This window comes from Ischnura elegans, chromosome 2 (assembly GCF_921293095.1).
Source record: "Ischnura elegans chromosome 2, ioIscEleg1.1, whole genome shotgun sequence".
Taxonomy (NCBI): Eukaryota; Metazoa; Arthropoda; class Insecta; order Odonata; family Coenagrionidae; genus Ischnura; species Ischnura elegans.
Genome location: NC_060247.1, coordinates 13,367,111 through 13,391,027, shown reverse-complemented (window position 1 = coordinate 13,391,027; position 23,917 = coordinate 13,367,111). Strand labels below are relative to the sequence as shown.

Sequence of the window (23,917 nt, the reverse complement as noted above, 5' to 3'; positions counted from 1 at the left end):
AAAGCCGTATTACCTTACAGCAAGAAATTACGAAAAAATAGAAGTCCTTTAACCACAATGAGGTCTCCAATAAATATGAATTAACTAATACAAATTTTAATGAATAATAAACATATTTTTTACGTTAAAAATCATCAATTTCTATGCCAATCATTTATTCTATTTGCTACAATGAAAAATCAAATGGACGCCTTTTTGTAAAGAGCGCGTCATATTGCTACAGTATTGGTGGATGGGTTTTGTCACGTGACAAGAAGTTGCAGCTTTTTTCATTGGCTGCTTCATCCAAGCTATGATCAACCATTTTGAATTTCAACATGGCGTCGTCAGATGTTATGAGTGAAGTGGAAATACAGTCCGAAATTCAAGAGGTTGAAATTGAAGAAATTCCTGTGGAAATACCTGTTGAGACTGTTGAAACTACTATTGGTGATGTGGAAGGGCCTCCTATGATTGCACTTCAGCCATTGCCCGAACGCGAGGAAATAATTCTTCAAACTCAAGAGGAAGTAGTTGGTGGTGTTGACCCTTTATCGGTCTACGATCAAATCCCCGTTCCCTCAGAAAGCGAAATATACATTGAATCGAGCCCTGGACCTTCTAGGAGAGGATCAAAAAAATCTAGACGTGGTGGGAGGTTACGTGCAAGTGAACATATTTCGAGTGATGTGGGTTCCGAGACAAAAACTCGAAAATGGGAGCAGAAACAAGTCCAAATCAAGACGTTGGATGGAGAATTCTCCGTCACGATGTGGGCCTCCGGTACAGACGATGGTAAGAGTCGTTACTTCCTCTGATGTGTTGTTAGTTCAATTTTATAATTAGACAGCACTAGTATCTTTGAATGTCATTATGCCTCTGTCTCCGTTGGTGATAGCCATGGTACCTGCGTCACGAGCATTGATCGATACGGGGTGATGGATTCTCTTGGTGTAGAATACTGTGGTAACTGATGTAATTATGTTTTTGGGGCGTGTTAACAACTGGTTTGTTTTGTTTTGATACTTCGCCGGCCATGTAGGATACATGGGCGCAGCCATATTTTGAAAATGGCTTCCTAAATATGATGGCGGAGGGTAGCCATTTTCATTTGCGTTTCGGTTAAGCTCTCGACGTGTCCGCATCGTGTGTTGCTGCCCTTAAGCTGTTATTACCCTTAAAATCAGAGTTTTGAAAGATTATTATGCTTTGTTCAATAATTTCTGTGCATCATTTGCCCCATCCAGTGAAATCATATTGAAATGAACTATTGGTGTGTTTGTCCTTGAATGGCTCAGTGAAAGCTTAGGTGCCGAGAAGTAATCGATTGAGTTCTCATCCTGGTCGTACTCAGGGCAATCGGTTGTATTGTTTGCGTTAGCTAAAACTGAGTGTTCTGGGCAGAAATTTTTATTTTGAAATGTTCTCCTTTAGGAAATGTGATTTTAAAAATATCTTGAATATGTATTTATCCCAAGAATTGAGTCTGGCGGAAATGCCGCGTAAAATACCTTGGCTGTCGTAGTAAGCTCGATCTAATGACTAAGTAAATTTTGTTTTCGTTTTTATAATCTTGTAGAAACTTAACCCCAATTCTCTTTGTGTAGACGAAGGAAGTAATCCTGAACCAGATCCTGACTATACGGAATATATGACCGGCAAGAAGATACCACCGGGTGGGATTCCTGGCTTGGATCTCAGTGACCCGAAGCAACTGGCCGAGTTTGCACGGTGAGTTTTATTTTCGTAATCAAGTTTTCCTGCTCCGACATCATGATGAATACATAGTTTTCTCAAGCCTTTTGATTTTTTACTTAAATACCTTACAATTTGCACAATCGAGTCGAACTGTGATGGATATCTTTCGATTAGTGGATGGGAGTATGTGTCAGGATCTCATCGCATAATTTATCAATGTTGCTGTGTGGTGCCTCACCCTCTGCTTGTCACCTTTCGCAATTTCTTACATTCACAGCTTTATATGTAAAGTACTCTAATTTTCATTGCAGTCCCGGACATAGAGTGAAGCCAAAGAAACAACAGAGCGACAGTGTTGACAGGACCATTGCTTGCCCGCACAAGGTAAGCGAGCAAAATTAGCATTAATCAATCGATATTATCAAGCTATTTTGCAATACCTCGGTTTGAACTAGGGAAAGCATTCGTGGGCTCTCTAGTGTTTTATGTGTCTAAAACAATGTATCTTAATTCATGGTATGCCTGGGTACAATTTTGAATTTATTTAATGATATATTGTGATAATATTATCGGTAATTAAACATACTGCTCCAATTTATTCTTAACCAATATGTTTGCAGTCTATTCAAAACATTCATAATCTATACCTTTCTCCTCTGAAGCAAAGTGATTCTTGTAAAATTGTAGGTTTTCCCGGCGTAGAGATTGATGAGATATTTCTCGGGTTTCCCACCGGGTGTGCTTTTGGGAGAATTAACCCAATACCACACCCGGTGGGAAACACTAGAAATTTTTCATCAAAGTGATTCTTGTTTGTTGCTAGGGTGATTAATTATTGTGAGCAATGATATTCAATCTGTGTTGATACTGTTTCAGGGATGCACCAAAATGTTTAGAGACAATTCTGCCATGAGAAAGCATCTACACACCCACGGCCCTCGAGTTCATGTGTGTGCTGAGTGTGGAAAAGCCTTTGTGGAGAGTTCGAAACTTAAGAGGCATCAGTTAGTGCACACTGGGGAGAAACCATTTCAGGTGAGGGGACTGTGTGTGTGTTTCAGTTAGTGGTCTTTTCTCTTTTAGTGTAGCTGTTGTGTAGCTTGTAAGATTGGTCAAACAGCCTGGAGGGTGCTAGTCTGCTACTATCTACTATGTCAAACAAAATGTAGGTAGCCGAGGGAAGTTTGTACGGTAATATATATGTAATCAGATTTTGATAAATCTATATTAAGGCATGCTAAATGTTCATCACCTCCCAAACTTGTGTCACTTTTCCTATGTAGTGGTTAAGATGTCAGAAATTTATTTTTATAAAACAGCCTTATCTGTAGTGCAGTCGTGTATGAATTTTTCTGTACATCATATTTATGAGCTGCCCTTATAAAAAATTACCAATATTCCTGCCATCTATGGTCTTTCTTTAGGCTGTTTTCTCGAGATCATGCAAAACTGTGTAATTTGATGTTTTGTACAGATAGCCCACTGTTGATTTCTCTTTTTTTACATTTTTTTGGCCTATTTCGCTAAACCATAAAAGTGCTGTCCCTCCATCATTGAATGGGAACATAGGCAAGAATCCTACAACTAGTATTTGTAGTGACGGTTTTGATTAATGTAGTATAATTAGAAACCATTTAGCCCAGTTATCTAAGTAGTTGTGTTTATCTGGGTGATTTCTAGAATTGTTAATGGAACACACCCATAACTCTACCATTTTTTCATGAACTGAAGTGGATTGCTGTGCTCAAACAGAGGCTTCCAAGCATTGATGCCATCAGCTGATGTCACGGCAAAATTTTGGCTTGGCCTTCAAATTTTTTTATTTTTTTTGTTGTGCATACTTGAAGTCTGGGATAGGATCCTGGGAATTTTAGTGAATTGAGACATCCAACTCCAATTCAAAACCATTATTTTAGCCATTTTTAATAGTGGTGGACAGTTTTATAGAGGTAACTAAGCCACTGAAAAATCTTTATGGCCTTGACTGAAAACATACCTTGGAAAGCATGAGATTTATTTTAAAAATAAATATTTAGTTATTCGGGTTTGGTATTTATAACCCCTTGTAGTATTAGATTAGTTATTATGGTATTTTGTTGAAAACATACCGTCAGATCCGGATTTAACGTGTTCGTATTTAGCATTTTTCTGCATTTAGCGATTATTTTTGGGGTCCTGATTCATTGAATATTAGAACAATATTAAAAATTATCCTTATTTAATAGCATTTCCGCATTCTGTGTTTTTCATCATTTATGGTCTTAAATATTTTTCCAGCACAAAATTTTTTTCTGGCTTTAACATTCCTTCATGATGGCCCATGCAAATGATTATCCAAATTTTTTAATCTCTGCTCATCAGAAACGTCTGGGGAATGCTTCTTCATCTGCATCCCTCCGCAAATGCAGCACTGGGATCTTTAATTTGCAAGGATAATATTTCGCTCCCCTATTGATCCAATTACAGGACACGTTTTGTATCAGACTCCATCTAATAGAGCTAAGTCATCCCTTAATAAACTGTAAGGACTAAAGATGAGCGAATAGTATCCGCGTTTACTTGAATACTAGAGAGTAATCGATATACGAGATCTAGAATAATTTAGCTAAAAGTACGATCTCGAATACTTTGAATTTCGCACCATACACTGTCGCACGCACGTCATTGGTAGCTGACTCGGAAACAACATAGAGGACTCTAGTCGTTTAGTGCATGCAGCACCATTTTTGGCAAATTGAAGAACTACATCAATTTCGCGGAAAAGGGTGGTGAATAGATATTGTTCGACGTGGGGAACCGAAAGTGATCGGGGTAAAAATCCGAAAATTAGCGCTTAGTATGCTTTGCACAATTCTAGTATTCGAGGTATTCCAAATTCGAGATATTCCAATATTCGAGCTATGATTTAATATTCAAGTTCGAGAAATCTGCTATTCGACCCATCTCTAGTTTAAACATATAAACCCGCAATATCACTCTGATGCTCTCCATTTTCACAACAATTGATCACTTTGATAAATTTCTCGTCTAGGTCTATGCTTATTCTACTGGTGTTTATTTAGGGTATTACATACTTACTTTTACTACTGTGGCCGCTCAAATCAAGTTGATTTTTGGCCTTGCCAACAAGTTGTTTCCAGACTCCTGTCTTCCGCCTTGTCATCTTCTCCCCAAGTCTTCAAAATGTGGCCATGCCATCTTCATCTTGGTCTTCCGTGTGAGAGCCTTTCTTCAGGTTGACCTCGTTTGTGACCAAGCCACCTAATTCTCCTACTTCTTATCACAGCGACAACATCTGGTCTTCTGTTCTGGTTTCTTAGCTTTCTGTTTTTCAGTATTCTCCATTCCCCTTCTTAAAATGTCTGTCCTAATCAATATTTCATTATCAAATGTTATTAACTTCTTTTGGTTCTGTTTTGATTGGCCTGTACAGTAGAACTGAATTTATTATTCTATTTTTTGTACTTGGGATTTCTCTTTAATGATTCTGATGTTCTTCAGTAGCATCTATTAGCTGCATTTCACCTCGCTGGTATGTCTTCCTTTATTTTGCACAAAGGTTAAGAAAAGACTTAGCTGTTTCACAAAATAAAATATATTTGCGACAGATGATGATACGCTGTATCGAAACCGGTCACAAATATATTTTATTTTGTGAAACAGCTAAGTCTTTTCTTAACCTTTGTGCATCATGAAGGAGTTTCACCATGTTACGCCAACCACCATCGCATTTTTCCTTTATTTTATTTTGACATTTGATGCTAACTCCCAAATACTTTAATTCTTCAGTCATTGTAAAGCTGTATCCCATAACGTCCAGTGTTGAATTATTGAGCTCTGCCACTCCTCCAATTTTCATGTTTAGTTTTATCTTCATTTACCTGTAATCCTACTTTTATTGATTCATCTAAGAATACTTGTGCTAGTTTTTCCAGTTCACTATTACTATCTGCTATTAAGGCTACATGGTCAGCAAATCCTTATATATTTATTTTTCCTTCGATCCTCTTCAGCTCCTCTTGATATAGCTTCAGTTGATTTCCAAGCCTTTTCTAGAGCCAAGTTGAAAAAAAGATGGGGCAACCTATCTCCTTTTTAGGATATTATTGTGCCAAAAAAGTTAAGGAACCGAGAGCCACTATCTTTGGAATGTATTTCAGCCAGTTAGGTGACGAAATGAATTGACTATATTTTTTTGTAGGAAAGAATAACGTTAAGGCCTGCAAATTGTCTTTAACTATTGTTTATTTAACATATTTAAGTGCTTAATATGAAACACAAACTGAGAACTGTTGCCTGGAACTGGTGCCTTAGGAATAATTTTTGTGCTAATTATATTATCACTTGAATGAAATTGATGTTATTTTAGGCAAGATTAGCATAAAGGCGTATAAATTGTCATATGTATTTTACACTGTATAAATTCTTATATATCTGACAATTTATGTAGTGTAAGATCTAAGAAAGGAAGAGGATCTGAGAACTCTCTTTAGCTTATAATTGCATATTTGGAACCAAGAACCAAAACTGTAGGCAAGAATGACATGCAGGCAAGCAAATTGTCTTTAGCATTTGTTTATTTAGTGTATGAAAGTGCTAAGTATAGACAGTGGGAAATGAAGCAAAGAAGTGAATCAGAACCGAAAAAAATAGTAACCGGATCCATCACAAATTTAAAGAAGTGCAAGCAGGGGAGCTGGGTGGCTTATTTGGTAGAGCACTTGGCAGCTGGTCACTGCAATCAACTGGGTTCAAATCCCTGGTGAAGCCTTCGAACATTCCCAAACCAAAGACCTTGAAGTATGAGGTGTCGAAGGGTCTTGGACTGATCCCCCAACCCTGAATGTGACAATATCACCTGACTGTAGCGTTTTGCACTCTGAGCTGTAGCCTCTCGTTTCTATACCATCCTTCAGAGAGAAAAGGATGGAGGTGCCGGCGTGATAGAAGCCCATCGCCGCCTCCAGGGTAGGGATAGGAATGGAAGGGTGGGATAGGGTAATAGCCTCGCTGCTATAAAAGCGACCAGGGCCCACTACTAGCGAAACCATACTTTAATGTGCCTACGATTTCGGAAGATTTTACTATAAATAAGTAAAATTCAAAGATCAAATCGTTGGAACTGCGAGGTGCAGTCAGGAATTTCCTGATTGCATCTATGACTTCTAATTACGTATTCTAAGTTTTTTAGGGATACGTTGCTCCTTTTTCCCAGACACCCATTCTAAAATAAATATTGATTGCCACAATCGAGGAGGAGGTAGTCTGTGCATGTGAAGTTCTTAAATTTTGCAACATTGTGTGACCTCTTATATGTGTCTCTTTTTCTTACAGTGCACCTTTGAGGGCTGCGGGAAACGTTTTTCATTAGACTTTAACCTAAGGACGCATGTTAGGATACACACAGGAGATCGTCCTTATGTGTGTCCCTTTGATGGCTGTAACAAGAAATTTGCTCAGTCTACCAACTTGAAGTCTCATATTCTCACCCACGCGAAAGCAAAGTAAGTATATCTAACAAAATTAGCATTTTCATGCCTTTTCATTCTTTAAAGAATAATTTATTTTTATCTCAGATACCTGGTTTAAATCATTTGACCATATTGAAAGTCACGTGTTCTCATTTTTAAACGCCTTTGATTGTCTATTCTTCAATCAGTTGTTTCATCTTTTGCCTTTGACAGTAATCTTGAAAATTATGCATAGTTTCTTGTTCTGTTTACATCGCCATGAATGAGTTCATTTTAGTTATGGGATCGATCAGGAAGGGCATTAGCAAATACTATTTCATGTGTTATTGTGGTGACACCAAACTTCTGTGTAAACTTGTATCAAAGACATGCCTTTTTCCTTTTAATTAACACAAGTTTCTTGTCTGCCTCTATTGCCGCAGTTAAATATTGAATGAGCATAGGCACTGATGTCCAAATTCTGGGGATGGCTGACAAAATCTCCTGAAAACCCTCTGTATCCTAACAGTGTAATTTCCTCACAGGGCCATGCTGTACAGTTTAATTTTTTTCTGAACGAAAAATTCCTGTTTTAAAATTTTTTAAACTGAATGTGTCCAATTACATTCTATGATAGAATACACAATTACAAATCTGTTTGGTCTAGGTAAAGGGTTTAGGCTTTGCATAGATAAGTTATTTACTGATTTATGAACCTCTGGGTAAGTTCTGTGACTTATCACAGTAAGTAATTTTTGTAAGTTTTGATACTACGAAATGTTTTTGAAATTACCAACTTCGGGCTCGGTTCTGCTTGAGCAAATGGCATTCGTTTATATGAACTACGGAGATAAATGTTACTACTAATTATTCTAGCGAAAGCAGCAAAAAAATCGGTGCTGTCTGTGGTGCATCAAAGGGTGAATGTTTAAATGATAGTGCAACGTTGGAGGGATAGGGTTTGCCTTACGTTAGGAATCGAGGAGAAGTGACACAATTTCCCTATTTACGTGCATACTCCTACAACTCGCGTCGACAATACTTCATAGTTTAACATGTGAGGGAGGTTGCGTGGGATATTTGTTACACTCCCAATTAAACCCTTCATAAGTGAATCATACTTCGAAAATACTGCAATTCCATAAAATTGCTCAGATTTCAACGTTCTTGCTGGTAAATACGGGACCTTGTGACACTACTTTTCAAATCAACAGTTTGGAAACATGAGGAAGGAAGAGAATGAAGCCACTCAATGACAGAAAAAATATTTTTCATTTTAACCTTTTGGTGCCGAGCTCCTTCACGGGAAGTTGCTTTTGTCTCTACGAAGGGTTTGAGAATTTCTTTTTCGCCCCGTACGGAGTTTTTTCTCGGCTTGGGACTGTCCAGGTAGTCGCTTCCTCCCCTTAGTGACCTTTCCTAGTGGGGTCCCGGACCCTTTCCTCGGCAACTGGGCAAATATAATCCTCGACCCTTTTCCCCGAAGGCAGCCCATCCCGGCATACTTTTGCGGTCAGTTTATTGTTACCAGTGCAATTTTAATTTTTTTAATTGTTACTTTTGCATTAAATGTCAGTTCATGAATGTATTCGTTTCATTTTGCAATGCCTGTAGAACTTTTAAACGAAGTTCTACGGTTATTTTTAGGGTTTTCAGCAAAACGGCACTATATCATAGACCAACAAATACTTTAAAGGGAATGAAATCTTTCAATGTTCCTAGCCTACTTCTAGGTATTTACGATTTATTTACGACTCTGAACATGTCGAGAACGTAAGCAAAACTAACAAAAGCGAAACGAAAGGCACTTCAGGAAAAAAATCCTGGCTGTATAATTCCAAGAAAAAATGTATTTCCACCGAAACATCATTTGAAAGATAATCCTTGCAGGAGTAGGAAAGGGAATGCGTACAGAACATTTACGGTTAAATTTGAATACACGCCAAGAAAATTTTGAAAAGAAAAAGCTATTCCGAGAAGAATGAGGTTATCATCTTCCACGTACATATTTCAGTAGGAGAATACTTACACCAATATACTCTTAGGTGTGCCAGTTGGAGGATAATAAGTTTTTCCAAGAAAACATTAATGAGCTAATGTGTCCCGAAATAAGCCCATGAGGTGCACAGGGCAGACCACCTTAATGGATCCTGACCAGAGAACCAAGCTATGAGAGTAATTACCTGGGTAGAGCAGTTCTTATTCCTGCAATGGTATGGAATGCTTCTCACAATATGTGTCTAACAAGGGGAATACACGACCTTCGCATCGCCGATCAAGCTCAAATTTTGCGAATCGGTAGTTTATGGGTACAAATGTAATATGCCGAAGCGAGACGACACACTTCTCGTAAAATTCATAGGAAAAAGCAATTAAAAATCGTTAAAAATGAAGGTATGCTATATAATCTGTTTTGAACGCCCATGTTAAACAATAGGGCGACAGCCCAGTGGATACGGTGTCCGACTGTGGAGGTGAAGGTAACGAGATCGATGCTCGCTCAGGGAACTATTTTTTGTGTTAATTTTTAAGAATTTTATTGTTTAAATTTTTAAAGTTCGTTTTCTTATCTTCGTTACTACTATGGAATATATTTTTAAAAGAGTTTTTTAAAATATTTAAATCAGGAATGGATCAGCTTGGGATTAGGAACTGGGGATGAAGCATGGATAGAAACCCGGCGTCGGCATTAGCCTGCTCTTAACGAAAGGCGCCAAGGGGACCACGGCTTAACGTCCCATCCGACGGGCGGTGTACTGCAAAACTAGTGTAATCCACATTACACGCAGGGATTGAATTTAGGAATGCCCCTTAATTCTTTACCGAGATTTGGATGTGGAAAGCCAGTACACTGCCTCACCACTCCAGTTAATCCTTTATTTGCAATTTTCAGGATGGTACTCATCATAAAGACATGTAAAGCAAAGTGATTTGCGGCACCACGAACAAGTAGAAAAGGCGTTTTTTCCACAACTGCAACGACTGTCCATAATTTTTGAAGGAAAACACACGTCATTTACATTTACGAAAAATTGTCTCGTGCCAGCGAGCTTCGAAGCAAACATGCATGTTCAATAATTTTCCCGGAAACATATAATGTTATGTGGGTACTTGATTAATCTGTAATAGAAGAATCGAATAATTGGGGGAAGTTTTGCAAATTTTTTCCCTTTTTTGCGGCCGACGGCCATGAGCGGAAAGGGGTGATGTATGTGTATTTATGACCGGAATCACTTTTGTATGTGTTTGGTTTGTTTTCTGTTTTTGAGTTTATTTCTTGTGTTTTATTTGTCTGTGAGCATGTTTGTTTTTGTTTTGATTTTTTTTTTGCTGATTTGATACTATGGTGAGGAGAGATAAATAGTAGATTGTTAGGCAGAGAGCCATCTTGGAGTGAATGTACATAAGATACAGTGTGTCAAGTGATATTTTCCTTTGGTTTAATCGCTTTGATACGTTAGGGGTACACACTTCTTTTGAACATAGAGACTCTATCCTTGGATATTCCTACGGATGAGTTAACGTGTGCGAGGCACTATTGCTGGGAGCTGCTCATCGATAAAAATTATATTAGCTGCGAACCACGCGTTCAACATTCCGATAGATCAGCCTTTTCTGCTTGTTCGTGGTGCCGCAATCACTTTGCTCTGCATGTCTTTATGATGAGTTCCATCCTGAAAATTGCAAATAAAGGATTAATTGGAGTGGTGAGGCAGTGTACTGGCTTTCCACATCCAAATCTCGGTAAAGAATTAAGGGGCATTCCTAAATTCAATCCCTGCGTGTAATGTGGATTACACTAGTTTTGCAGTACACCGCCCGTCGGATGGGACGTTAAGCCGTGGTCCCCTTGGCGCCTTTCGTTAAGAGCAGGCTAATGCCGACGCCGGGTTTCTATCCATGCTTCATCCCCAGTTCCTAATCCCAAGCTGATCCATTCCTGATTTAAATATTTTAAGAAACTCTTTTAAAAATATATTCCATAGTAGTAACGAAGATAAGAAAACGAACTTTAAAAATTTAAACAATAAAATTCTTAAAAATTAACACAAAAAATTAGAGATGGGTCGAATAGCAGATTTCTCGAATTCGAATATCGAATTCGAATATTAAATCATTGCTCGAATATTCGAATACCTCGAATTTCGAATACCTCGAATACTAAATGATGAATGCTGGAATTTTTGACTCGGTTGCCTATGCAGCAGGCAACACAAGATTTTGGGGAATAATTTTGATTTCCTTTAAATGATTCGAACAGGAATTTAGCTGATTAATGAATATTTTAATTTTATAGAAACAATTGGGCATATAATTAATTCAATTAACATCGCTTTACCCCCACTTCTGCTGCCAAGTGCTAGCTGACAATCTGAGGCATTCTGCAAAATACAAGCTCTTTTCCACCAGATTTTCTTCAATTATTTTCAGTCCATCTTTGGGATTTCTCACGAGATAAGAAGATGAATTGGAATTGCTATCAGGGAGAAACCAAATATTCTGAGAAAATATCCCTTTGTCTGGGACTGTAACAATAAAGATTTATAGCACCACTCATTAATTGTAACTTAATATATGCTTTCGGAAAAAAATACCGCATCAACTTCCGAGAAGCTCTGCTGCTCATATCGAGTTACGCCAGAATGCTAAGTCTCTGTCGTATTTTGACATTTATTTCTTTGCGTAAAATGCTTAAATAAACTCAGAAATACGTCGTGTTTGGTCTTATTCTTTTTGAAATTACGCGCACATTACTAATATTTCAATTCATTAAAGGTGTAACATCAATTGACGAAAGTCATTCTTAGACACCTTTTGTGCTAATAGATGACTCATGCAGCGGTTGACCTCCACAGAAATGGGGAACTTCGAAGCTGGTAGGAAAAAAAAGGTCAGTGGGGGAGAAAAGGGAAGGCCGGAAACACGTTTCTATTGTTCTCGTGTAACTTGGTATTTTTTCGAAGCTAAGGTCTTCGTAATATGATCCCTGCGCAAGCTGTGACCTTTTTTTTTATTTCGAAGAAGAGGAAAGCCTCAGAGGGGGGGCTAGTGGTGAATGGAGAGGGATGCCGGATCTTGGGAAATACGTTAATGTAAGTATCCCACGGTACTCACACAGCAGTTGACCTCCAGAAATGGGGAACTTCGAAGCAGGTAGCCAGAAAAAGGTCAGTGGGTGAGAAAAGGGGGGAGGGCGTGAAACACGCTTTTATTGTTCTCGTAACTCGATATTTTTTTCGAAGCAGTGGTCTTCGTAATGCGATCCCTGCGCGAGCTGGGACCTTTTGTTTGATTTCGGAGAAGAGGAAAGCGTCAGAGTGGGTGAGGCGAGTGCTGAATGGAGGGGGATAGCGGATCGTGGGAAATGCCCTAAGGTTGCTATCCCACGGCACTGAGGTTCTCCTGGTGGGGGGAATCGGGGATTTTCGGATTTTTTCACCCGACCATTTTCGGTTCCCCTCGTCGAACTCTTTTTCACCGCTAAAATCCACGAATTTGAAGTAATTCGTCAACTTGCGTAAAACGGCGCTGCGAGCACTAAATGACTACAGTTCTCTACATTTTTCCGAGTAAACTACCAACGACGTGCGTGCGACAGTGTATGACGCGAAATTCAAAGTATTCGAGGTATTCGAGGCGGTACTTTTCGCATAACTATTCGAAACCTCGAATATCGAATACTTTCTAATATTCGAGGTATTCGAGTATTCGCGGATACTATTCGCACATCTCTACAAAAAATAGTTCCCTGAGCGAGCATCGATCTCGTTACCTTCACTTCCACAGTCGGACACCGTATCCACTGGGCTGTCGCCCTATTGTTTAACATGGGCGTTCAAAACAGATTATATAGCGTACCTTCATTTTTAACGATTTTTAATTGCTTTTTTCTATGAATTTTACGAGAAGTGCGTCGTCTCGCTTCGGCATATTACATTTGTACCCATAAACTACCGATTCGCAAAATTTGAGCTCGATCTGCGATGCGAAGGTCGTGTATTCCCCTTGTAAGTAAAACATTCCCTATTGGTACATTAAATTTACAAATTTTTAGGATATGCATTAATCAGTATTTATAGCGAAATTTGTTTATAATACCTGTGTATTCGAAGGTTGGTAAGAGGTTATTAAAAATAGTCGCTGTAATTTTGGCTCACGACAAAGAACTGAGAGAATCATATTTTATTACATTATGAGGGCTTTTTTTCATAGAAGTTAAATAGGATATTCTATCGAATTTCACCGCAAATGTACACTTAGAATGTAGCTAACAGAGTAACGTACATTTTTAGATGTAAATCATTACAATATCGCTCCTATAAACTTGCTAGTAAGTTATAAAAATAAAAATTAAACATCTAACCTTAGCGTCTCCAAAAATTGTTCTAGGTGATGATCAACTCCGTTAATATGAAAGCTAGAATTCCGTTTAAAATATGGAACCAATCAGCAGAACATACAGAATGTAATTCCTCGCATTGATTTTCAATAAATGCAACATGAACGTTTTTAGTTATTTTAACTTATAAACAAATAAGTGACCATGAGCACCTTCCTTGAGTGGGACACAGAGCCGGAATGGGCCGAGGTAGTCCCCACACGGACAATAGGAAAGGGTCGGACCTCTCGTGCCGAGGGACCCTAATGGCGGTTGGGACCCACTTGGCATGCTTGACCGCGAAACCGTGAAAACACGGCCTTTGGCCTTTTGCTTAGAAAAATTCAAGCCGTGAAAATCCGGCCTTCCTTCTTTAGTATCAGAAAATTCAGGCCGTGAAATCACGCCCTGCGCAGGGAAGAGGTTAAAGTTTCATCATAGAGACGACGGTACATTTCGGAGGGGGTAAGGTTGCGGAAATACTGAGGTTGTCAAAGACTAGGTTGGGAGGTGTGGTAAGGATATCACGGATGATATAATACTTTGCATTAGAGCCGATATTGAGGACGAAATGGCTCCTCTATTGCCAAATGTAACAGGATTTCGACGATTCTGTGCATTAAGCTTTCACAAAATTAACTTGCTGTCTATCCACGAGGGAGGCAGTGTCTGGCCGTCCTTCGTCCTGGATGCGCTGACTCGTAAGGTATGGGCTTGAACTAAATTCATGAGAGAATGTGCGAGAGGCTTCAGCTGGTGCATAGCGAGTGTCAAAGCAGCAAGCAGAGTAGAAGCAGTGGCTGGGATTAAACATGACAGCTGTCACAAAGATGATGAAAATGAGGAGGAATGACTTAAATATTGGGCTCTATTTACCTCATAATTATTTTGCAGGCTACTCGAAATAGAGAGGCTCTTCCAACTTTAGCACTGCTACCTGTTCCCCCATTCCGAGAGATCTATCTTTCCAAAACCTTAGTTTACTCTCTCCTAGGGCCTTTTGCTGATCTTCCTGACACCCAACTTACGCATCCCAAACCCCCCCTCCACTAGCATTTCTCCCCTTCCCTAGCATTTCCCGGTGATGGCCTTGAGTGTGTCGTAAAAATTGGGAAGAGTTGACTCGCATGTACCGTAGAAGCCCGGTTTTATGAGTGCTAATAATCCCTTGGAAATCACTCGTAAAAACGAACGCTCGTTGCATCCGAAGGTGTTGAATCAACCCACTGAAGTCCCAGAATTGTTCGTATTTTCAGTTTTTCTTTTGTTTCTGTGATATTTAATGAAGTTAAACAGGAAAGGAGTCATTATCAGGCACATTGTGGTGGAGTATCAACATATATAAAGAAAGAGATAGGGGATTTTCAATCATATACAATATTAATTCCACCATTTTCGGAGATTTTATTTCCGTTCTTATATTTTTTGATTGCCGAATAAATCTGTTAAAACAGCGTAACTAGTCGTAAGCAATATATTTGGTATGCGGTGGAAGTGTTTGGGTAATTTTGGGAATATGTTAAGACTATAATATTAGTTTTGTCCAGTTTTCGAATTTTAACCAGTAATTCTGTCAGTTGGGAAAATTGGCTGAAACATTCACTGAAATACAGCATGATGCAGTGGTCGAAGATATTTCCTTTAAAGGCACCTATTCCTAGCAGTTCCTATTCTTCAAATTCAATAACCTCCCGCAAAGTAGTGCCGTTGAGTAATTATTTACACTAGTAAATGCCTCAGTCAATTGGGGATGCCTTCTGAGCTCTGCGTTGCGTCAACGCCATGAGCGCTACCGCCCCCCTAACAAATTTTGCCCTTCACAGCTCTGTGTTGCGAGAACAAACAAAAGGCGAAAAGTGTTGGCTCCTAAAAATCAGCCTTGGAGCATATCATCTTATGATTTCGAACCCAACGCACAATACATATTTTTTGTGCATTTTCACGCAATTTCATTTCTTAAAATATTCTTCTTAACTATTAATAGCTTTGGAAGTTAATATGGCAACCATAAAGTTGCTAATCATGTATGTAGTGATGGCCGGTGCCTATGCATTATTATGACCTTTTAAGTTTTATTTCCTATCTCGGAATGTACGAAAAATATCAAATGAAATACGCTCAGTGAACATGAGCTGTGTAAAAAGTTATCAGGAACATTTATGTATGATAACTGTTGTTCAAACAGATTCTCCCAGCCATGTTATCTATATAGCTTCAGCTGAGCACATCATGAGGGCAAAATTATGAAATATAAATAGGAATTTAAATGACCCTAGTAACCAGCAAGGAACTCTCATGCTGTATTTAGCTCGTGATACCATTGACAGGTATGTGTTATGCTAATCTATGCACGTCAGTGATTGTAACCTAATCTAGGGTTAACGTTTGTCTTATGTTTCAGAAATATACCAAGTATCTGTGCTTAAAACTTCAAAATAATTGTGAATAATGGAAATTAATAGCATTCGTTACTCCCGTTAGAGCCACTCCAGCGAGCGGGCGACATGGCATCGCACCTTACTTAGAGATCATATTCAAGAAGTCTCTTTCCGAAGGGAAGTTGCAGCTAGACTGGAAAATTGCAAGCGTTACACCCATATTCAAAAAGGGAAACAGACATGACCCAGGCAACTACCATCCGATTTCATTAACATCGATTATAGGCAAGATACTTGAGCATATCATCGTTAGCAATATCATGACTTTCTTGGACAGACGTAATTTCCTCCATGATTGTCAGCACGGATTCCGAAAAGGTAGATCATGCGAAACACAGCTCGCGCTATTTCTTCATGACGTTATAAAATCCGGTGAATCGAAAAGACAAGTTGATGCACTATTTCTAGATTTTAAGAAAGCTTTCGACACTGTACCTCACAACAAACTTTTATACAATACAGTCATGCAGATTAAACGAAACAGTTGTAAACTGGATACGCGACTTTCTCAGAGATCGTAAACAAAAAGTTCGTTCGTGACGGAATTAGCTCTGATGTTGTAAAAGTTACATCAGGTGTTCTTCAAGGAAGCACAATCGGCCCCCTGTTGTTCATTATATACATTAATGATCTCTGCTCCCGCATTAGCAGTAAAATACGTTTATTTGCTGATGACGCTGTCATTTATCGTGAATTTAGTGATCACTCTGACTATGAAATTCTATCATCTGACTTAAACAACGTTCATTTGTGGAGCCAAGAGTGGGGACTTGAACTTAATCTGAGCAAATGCATGGTGGTACATCTCTTGCGGAATTGGTTCAACTCTAACCATGTTTATGCAGTGGATGGTATTAACATAAAGGCAACAGACGAAGTGAAGTACCTGGGAGTTGCGATAACCTCGAATCTCACGTGGGGAACACAAATAAAGAATATTTGCGGCATAGCCATGAAGAAATTAGGATTTGTCAAGCGTATTGTGGGAAGATTTTCGGATGAGAAAGTAAAAGAAAGGTGCTATTTCGCTCTCGTCCGACCGCACCTTGAATATGCAGCGAGCGTATGGGATTCGGTGCAGAAAGACTTAATCCGCGAACTGAATAAAATACGAAGGAAGGCTGCGCGTTTCGTCAAAAACTGCTACGGGCATACTGACAGTGTTACCCAGATGTTAAGCGAATTGAGCTGGGAGCCACTCGGAGGCTGCGCGCTAGGCTTAGATTGCTTGAACAATTGAGAATGGATATCTTTAAGAGCGACACAGAGAACATAATATTAGAGCCACACTACATTTCCAGGTCCGATAGAAGCGATAAATTAAGAGAGATGTTTTGCCGAACGGATAGATATGGGAATTCGTTTTTTCCCCCGAACCATAAAGGACTTTAATAAACGCTAGTCCCAGCCTCGTTAGAGCACTTCATTTTTTTTAGTTGTAAACGGCTGGTGTCCTAACACCCCCTGCCACACGCCTTTTAGGCGGCTCGCGGGGTATTATGTAGATGTAGACAATATCAATAGGGGTGTTAACCTCAAACGAAATGTCCCATTTAACCCGTCAACGCCCATGGGTGCCATATGGCACCCAGTGCAATGCTGAGCCAATACTTAAGCAATGCATATAATATGTGAATTTTAGCGTACATTTCGGTGCACATACAGTGCAACCTCGATATAACGACACCCCACGGTACACTAATAAACACTCGCTATAGCGAATTGTCGCTTTACCGGAGGTGGAGCAAATAATAGCCAATATACCTGTTGCAAACAGATATACAGGAACAGGAGTGGTGCGGCGACAGATAAAAATCTATCCGATAAACGTAAGCATAAATCCAGACGAAAGGCGATGTTTTTTTGCATCACTAAATTTCCTTACTCAAATAACGACTGACTATTCAAACAATTTATAAGCACCGCACTGAATAAAAATCGTGCAAAGCATTGTTTCGTCAATCATTATATTTATCGAACGACAGTTTACCACATAAATTTAAGACTGAGCACTCCATTAACTTCATTTATAACAGATCGCTAGCAATTACAGAGGTTAAGGAGTCTTGATGAAAGTCTTCCGGCGGTGAAACCCTCGCTATGGCGAGAGCCAACGCCGAAAGGGTCTCGTAAAAACGAATTTTTAACACGCTTATTATAGGGTCCATTGACGGTGCATCGGCTATCTCTCGTTATAGCGGGGGTGTCGCTATAGCCCGTACTCGCTTTAACGAGGTTCCACTGTACTTAGTAGAAGGTTTCCTCCATTATTCAGCCAGTTTGAATTATGTTCATTGTGTTGATGTGTACCATATTTTATAAAAATGAACTATGTGTGATTTAAAAATAAACTTTGGGTGATGACAGGTTAAGTAGATGCTAATAGTGAGTTTTGGCTAAAAATTCACATTGGTGAAAAAATTTCTACAATAGTTGCATTACATTTTCTTTTGTGCTTCGATGAAACTTGCACACTTTTGAAATGGCCAGTTTCGGTGGGAAGTCAGGCTTGAATGGCTCTGACGTCATGCACAGCTACTTCGCTGACAGTACGCTTTCAGTGAACGCCGTTATCCGAGCCGTGCTTGTATTTGTGGATGCCGTGGTGAGAAATGGCTTTGGATTGTGGTTTTGTGAGGGCTAATTCTAATATGTACTGTCCATCCTAAAATGAGTGCGCTGATGCTCATTTTTGATCATTAATAAATAGAGGTACTGTATTGCACATGCACCGATTTTGGATGGCTGGTAAACCGGTGGTGGACAGATGGCTTCACCGGTAAAATACCGGCCGATATTTTACTGGTGAATTGCTTGCACACACGCCGGATTGTTACAGGTCGAAAGATAAGTGGTTTGGTTGTTGAGCCGGCGCTGGTGATCAGCAGTGGCAATGGCTGGCAGCTAACCAACTTTTTATCGGTGCCGGTGTGTGGTCGGTCAGTGTGCAATCTCCCATGCCCTCCCATTGTTCATTATTGGAATGTGGACGGCTGTCTAAAATGGGTGCGTGCTATGGGTCGAAGGGTAACTATTTCATTGCTGCCAGAGAACTATACGGCGATTCAGCAGTTTGTTATATTCAACTTAAAAGATAATAATATATACACTTTGAAAGGAAGAGTTTGTCCTGAGCACAGGATTAGAAGAAACCACAGGAAAAAAATTTTTGTCACCTATTCTTCCCCCATTCCCTGAGGAAACAAAGTTTACAAATTCATTAGGTTCACAAGATACTAAATACTTGATGGCATTACATTTTTTATACACACTCCATGTCAAAGCTTGCTTTATTGGATGATAGGGATTTGAATTTTAATTTCAAAACATTCAATTTTATACTGTACATTGCTGTAATTGGCTTTGAAAGACAGAGGTAGATCAAATTTGTTATGCTGCAGAAAAAATATTAAATTTTTAAAGCAATGTGAAATAAGAGGCAAAGTGTGTTGATAGTACAAGAAACTCTTGTCTTACTGATTTGGAATTGGTCTCCTAATCTCTCCAAGCTGTCATTTAATTTAATTTTGATGATGGTGATGAAAATGTCTCTGGTAGCAATCTTAAATATTCCAGAGGGCAATGAAGTAAATTGGGTTATAAGTTATTAAGTCAATTATATTATTGTTTTCACCAACTCGAAAACTAACGGCTGAGACTGTACTGGTGTGCTAAATCTAAGACTAAGTTAGCATCAATTAACTTCGGTGATCATTGAATAGCATGAATTGAATTGAGTAGCATGAACATAATTCTTAATCTTTTTTAAATGATTTCCCTTCAAATAACTTAAATTAAAATTGTTTTCGCCCGTTCGACTTATTTTGGAAGACCGCAAATAAAACAGTAAATCACGTTAACTGACGTTGTTATTCTTATATGTAACAATGGCATTTAGTATACATTTAACACTAACATTAAAATGATCTTCACAGCAATAATACGATGTCATCCCGTCGATTATTTGGTCATCTCGCCTTGCTGCAGTAAACCATTTCCTTCGAGCACGAGAAATACGGGACGCCGCAATAAAAAGTTTTCCGGGATTTCTTATTGTGGTCGATTCTTAAAGTGGTACAAAGTAATGTATTTACGCTTTCTTCCTTATTTGCTCCATTTTCACCCTCTTTGTTTCTTTGCTGATGCAGGATCATAGGTTTGTTGATGGGGTTGACAGGTTTTGAGAGAAGTTTGCTGTGTGTGACGTCAGCATGCCTTTAGCAACCATTGTGTGCTTTTGGGGCATTTGAGAAAAGAACTGAAACTGCTGCCATTATCCCCTAAGAGTGTACTTTCATTTAAGGCAGTAAAAAAAATTGGTGAACAACCTTGTTGTCAAAGCCGGGCTCTGATTGGCTCACTAGCTATGGTGTCAACGCAACACCGAACTGTGAAGGCACCCTGGGCACCATGACACTGGGCACACAGCATTTTTCGTGCTATGCTAAAGTACTGCCATCTCCAAGGCCTGGGCGATATGAATGGCGATAATTACCTGTGAAATTAGGAATCACCAAAGAAAACAAAAACATGGTGAAAAGGATGAATTTTAATTATTAAAGCAGCATAAGGCTTTGTTTCATTTTATACAATGACAAATATATTCAAACATTAACACATCTCCCTCTCCCACTGTCATCTTCCTCCTATTCCTTTCCCACTGATAAAGGAACTTAAGAAAAGAGGAACGTAAAATAGGAGTCTGCAGAGCGTACTCAAGGCCGTAAATCACGTAAATGCATGGACATAACAGGCTTTATGTGTTGTAGATCTGACGAACATCTTGTATTTTCTGTTTAGTAAACAGATACTACAAACCATAGTAGTTAATGCTTGCTCAGCGGTGCATCGCCCACAAGAAATATCTGTCAAACCAAGCGTACCCAGCGGAAGGACCTTTTTGACCTCGCAAAATCATATTTTTTTTTACGTGTAAAACATAGGCCATTTGGCGATACAAAGACTATCATTTGCAAAAACGGGATTCTCGTAAAAAGCCGTACTCGCAAACCGGGCTTCCACTGTGTTGCTGCATAATATACTTAATATTTGATAATATTCTTAATGACAATCATATATGTAGCTATAATTTTAAATTGCCCTTGGTGTTTATTTGCTATTTATCGATAGGAATTGAATGGTGTTTGCTTAGCCTTTCTAATTTTGTTTTTGATTGTGCATGGATATGCATATATTTTCCTAATTGATGCTTCTTTTGCAGGTCAAGAAATAGTATGAGTCGTCCTGTTCAGGGACTTCAGGCTCAACAGTTGCAGCAGCCTCAGTACGTACAAGTTGAGGTTGCAAATCCAGAAGACCAACAGTTCATCGTTTACACTGATTAAGTTGTATGATAAAGAGACTTCTGATGGACAAGTTGGTGCCATGGCAACGGGACATTCTGGGTATTTCTCGCGGCCTTAACTTATCCTCGTTTGTGGACCTTATCAGGGTTCTTAATGGAAGATTTAAACTGTATGCTCTGTGATGGTGCATATCAGTCAAATAAATGAGCCAATTGAGGATAAGGAATCTTGAAGATGTTACAGTAGTGGAAGTACGAAAGAGTTGAATGAGCTGCTCTGCCTGTGGGAGTTAGAAGTTTTTGGAAGTGATAATGACCCACTTCAGAGGAATTGAGTACAAATCTCTTGAGCAGGAATGTTTCCAATACAAGTGAATTATTTTGCAGTGAGTATACTTTGGTTTGATGGAAAACTTGCATCTAATTTTCATGCTCAAATGACATTATGTTTTCAATTTTAATTTGAGTATGCTCAAAGTTATTCGGAACTCTTGTTTGAAATACTCCTTGATTTTCCAGTCATCTTCATGCCTTTTTAAAGAGTTTATTTGTTGAATCACGCCACTGTAATTGACCAACATTGGATTGAAAGTGATTTGCCAAACAGACAATGTAAGTGGAGCAGAAATGCCCAGTTTGAAAATGTGTATATATTTTCCAAATACGCTGGACTGTGTCTACTTTAACTGCGTAGCACACAGCAGTTTTCATGTGAAGCAGTTCCCAGGGCAGCAAAACGTGGTAATTTAATAGGGAATTGTGAAAATTACAACACAATGATGCTTTAATCCGCGGACTTTGAAATGAAATTCTGATTTTTTAAAGTGTTATTTATATACAAAACTGAGGTGATTTCACTGGCAAGGTTAATAGATATTCTTTAACAATGTGAATAGTCCACCCTGAAGGAAGAGAGTGAATTATTGCTGTGAAAATTTTGTTACTTTGCCAGTGTTTGGAATTAGTGAAATTCCTTATTAATTGTAAGTAAATCCCATACTTGTGTTGTTTTTACTTCTATGCCACTTCATTTGCATTTTGTGAATTTATTCACATTACAGTGACTGTCATTGTAGTGACTTGTTTGTCAGTGGTTATGAGCAAGTTAAAAGTCCCCATGGGACTATATGTGCATTGAATATGCTTGAAGTAACTTTTTGATGCAGGTGGTGGTGTTTTGCTAGGAAGTCACCAATTAGCCTTCTGATAGGTGTAAAACATCGGGGATAGATAATCCTATGACATAAAATATACCTTTGTAAATATATATTTCCCCGAAGATCATAATGTTCCGTGGTATTCATTTTAGAATACTGAGTATGTTTATTATTTCATGACAGGTATCACAGAAAATGCAAACCTTTTGCAAGGAAATAAGTGCTAGGTGAAGCTAGAGGATATGATACTCTTTTGTTGTGAGTACATACAGTGTGTTGTGTAATGTGAAAGATCAGTGGAAATTATCCAGTAATTTTCATGTTATCACTTGCTATTGAAATTCTCATATTCAAAGTGAACACAAATGAGTGAGGGTATATTTAATAGATTTTGCCTGTGTCACTAATGGAGTGGAATAGGGGAGGTGTATGCTGTGTTGATATCACGCATCCTGTATGTTTCTCTCTGGCAAACTAATAAAATATCTTCATACTACATTGACTTTGTTTGACATTGGAGATATCTTGTATGTCAATTTGATATGTTGGTCAGTAAGAATGAGTTGTCCAATTGAGAGTGATCTACATTCCAAGTAATATTTATTTAAGTTTTGGTATAAAACTATTGTTCTATTCCCCAAATTCACTTAAGCATTCCAACTCCAGATCTCAATGTTTGTCTGGTTCAATCAATGTGGTACAATATGCGGGTGGGCCATAAAATGACGTTTTACAAGATTAAATTTGCCATAAGCAGGAAAGTTTTCTGCTTATAATTGGGTATCAGATCCACAATTTTTCTCAAAATAACCAGTATTAACCACTGTCACTTGAGTCCTTAAGTTTAACATTTTGTTAAAATTCGGGCTGAAGTTGGAGATAAATACTTCTCAAAAAGAAATCACTGCAGCATAGCCATTGTCTGCAATAAGCATAATAATATTTAGGAGACTTATCTAATGAATTTTATGGTTTTGCAATGTGTGAGAATGATTACCATGAAATTTCTTGTGTAAAAATTCAAATAAGCACTGCCAATTGATAGAATAATTAGAGCTGTGTATGTACTTACTTATTGTATTTAGAAGATTTTTAATCTCGAAAATTATGCTATGGCATTGATACAGATATAGGAGAATAAAAACTATGTGGAATATTACTATACCTCCAAAGCATAAGCACTTATAGATGGTCCATTGTAGCGCACTCACTCACCTAGCGACATAAATGCCCTCAGCTGCCGACCGGCTATGCAAACCTGCTCATATCTGAAACTATCCAATGAACTCGCTTACTTGGGTGGAAGTACCATATGGAGCAAGTAGGGCAGGGAAGGGAATAAGTACTGCCTGCGCTAACATTTCACCTCTCAAGATATGCTTCTTCTTGAGGCACTTCCATCCAGAATTAAGGTATGAAGTAGTGCTTTCCATATCCCACACGAAGCTGAATAACCATGTAAATGTAATGGTGAAATTGCTCTTTTGACTGCAAGCGGGCAGGGGGGTAGT

The 23,917-nt window shown here is 38.7% G+C and overlaps 1 protein-coding gene across 1 annotated transcript; it reads left to right on the top strand.

Annotated features, from left to right (window-relative positions):
* The first annotated feature begins 291 nt into the window (after positions 1-291).
* Positions 292-22,902, top strand: LOC124153410 (transcriptional repressor protein YY1-like). Its single transcript, XM_046526542.1, has 6 exons — positions 292-774; positions 1,587-1,710; positions 1,989-2,061; positions 2,554-2,712; positions 7,012-7,181; positions 21,166-22,902. Exons 1-6 carry the CDS (start codon positions 318-320, stop codon positions 21,287-21,289), a joined length of 1,107 nt encoding a protein of 368 aa, XP_046382498.1. The 5' UTR covers positions 292-317; the 3' UTR covers positions 21,290-22,902.
* Positions 22,903-23,917: the final 1,015 nt, after the last annotated feature.

Excerpts from the sequence above, each read along its gene's own strand:
- LOC124153410 (XM_046526542.1), top strand. The coding sequence starts at position 318 with ATGGCGTCGTCAGATGTTATGAGTGAAGTGGAAATACAGTCCGAAATT. Across the intron at positions 775-1,586 it reads GGCCTCCGGTACAGACGATG|ACGAAGGAAGTAATCCTGAA; the intron begins GTAAGAGTCGTT and ends CTCTTTGTGTAG. Across the intron at positions 2,062-2,553 it reads CCATTGCTTGCCCGCACAAG|GGATGCACCAAAATGTTTAG; the intron begins GTAAGCGAGCAA and ends ATACTGTTTCAG.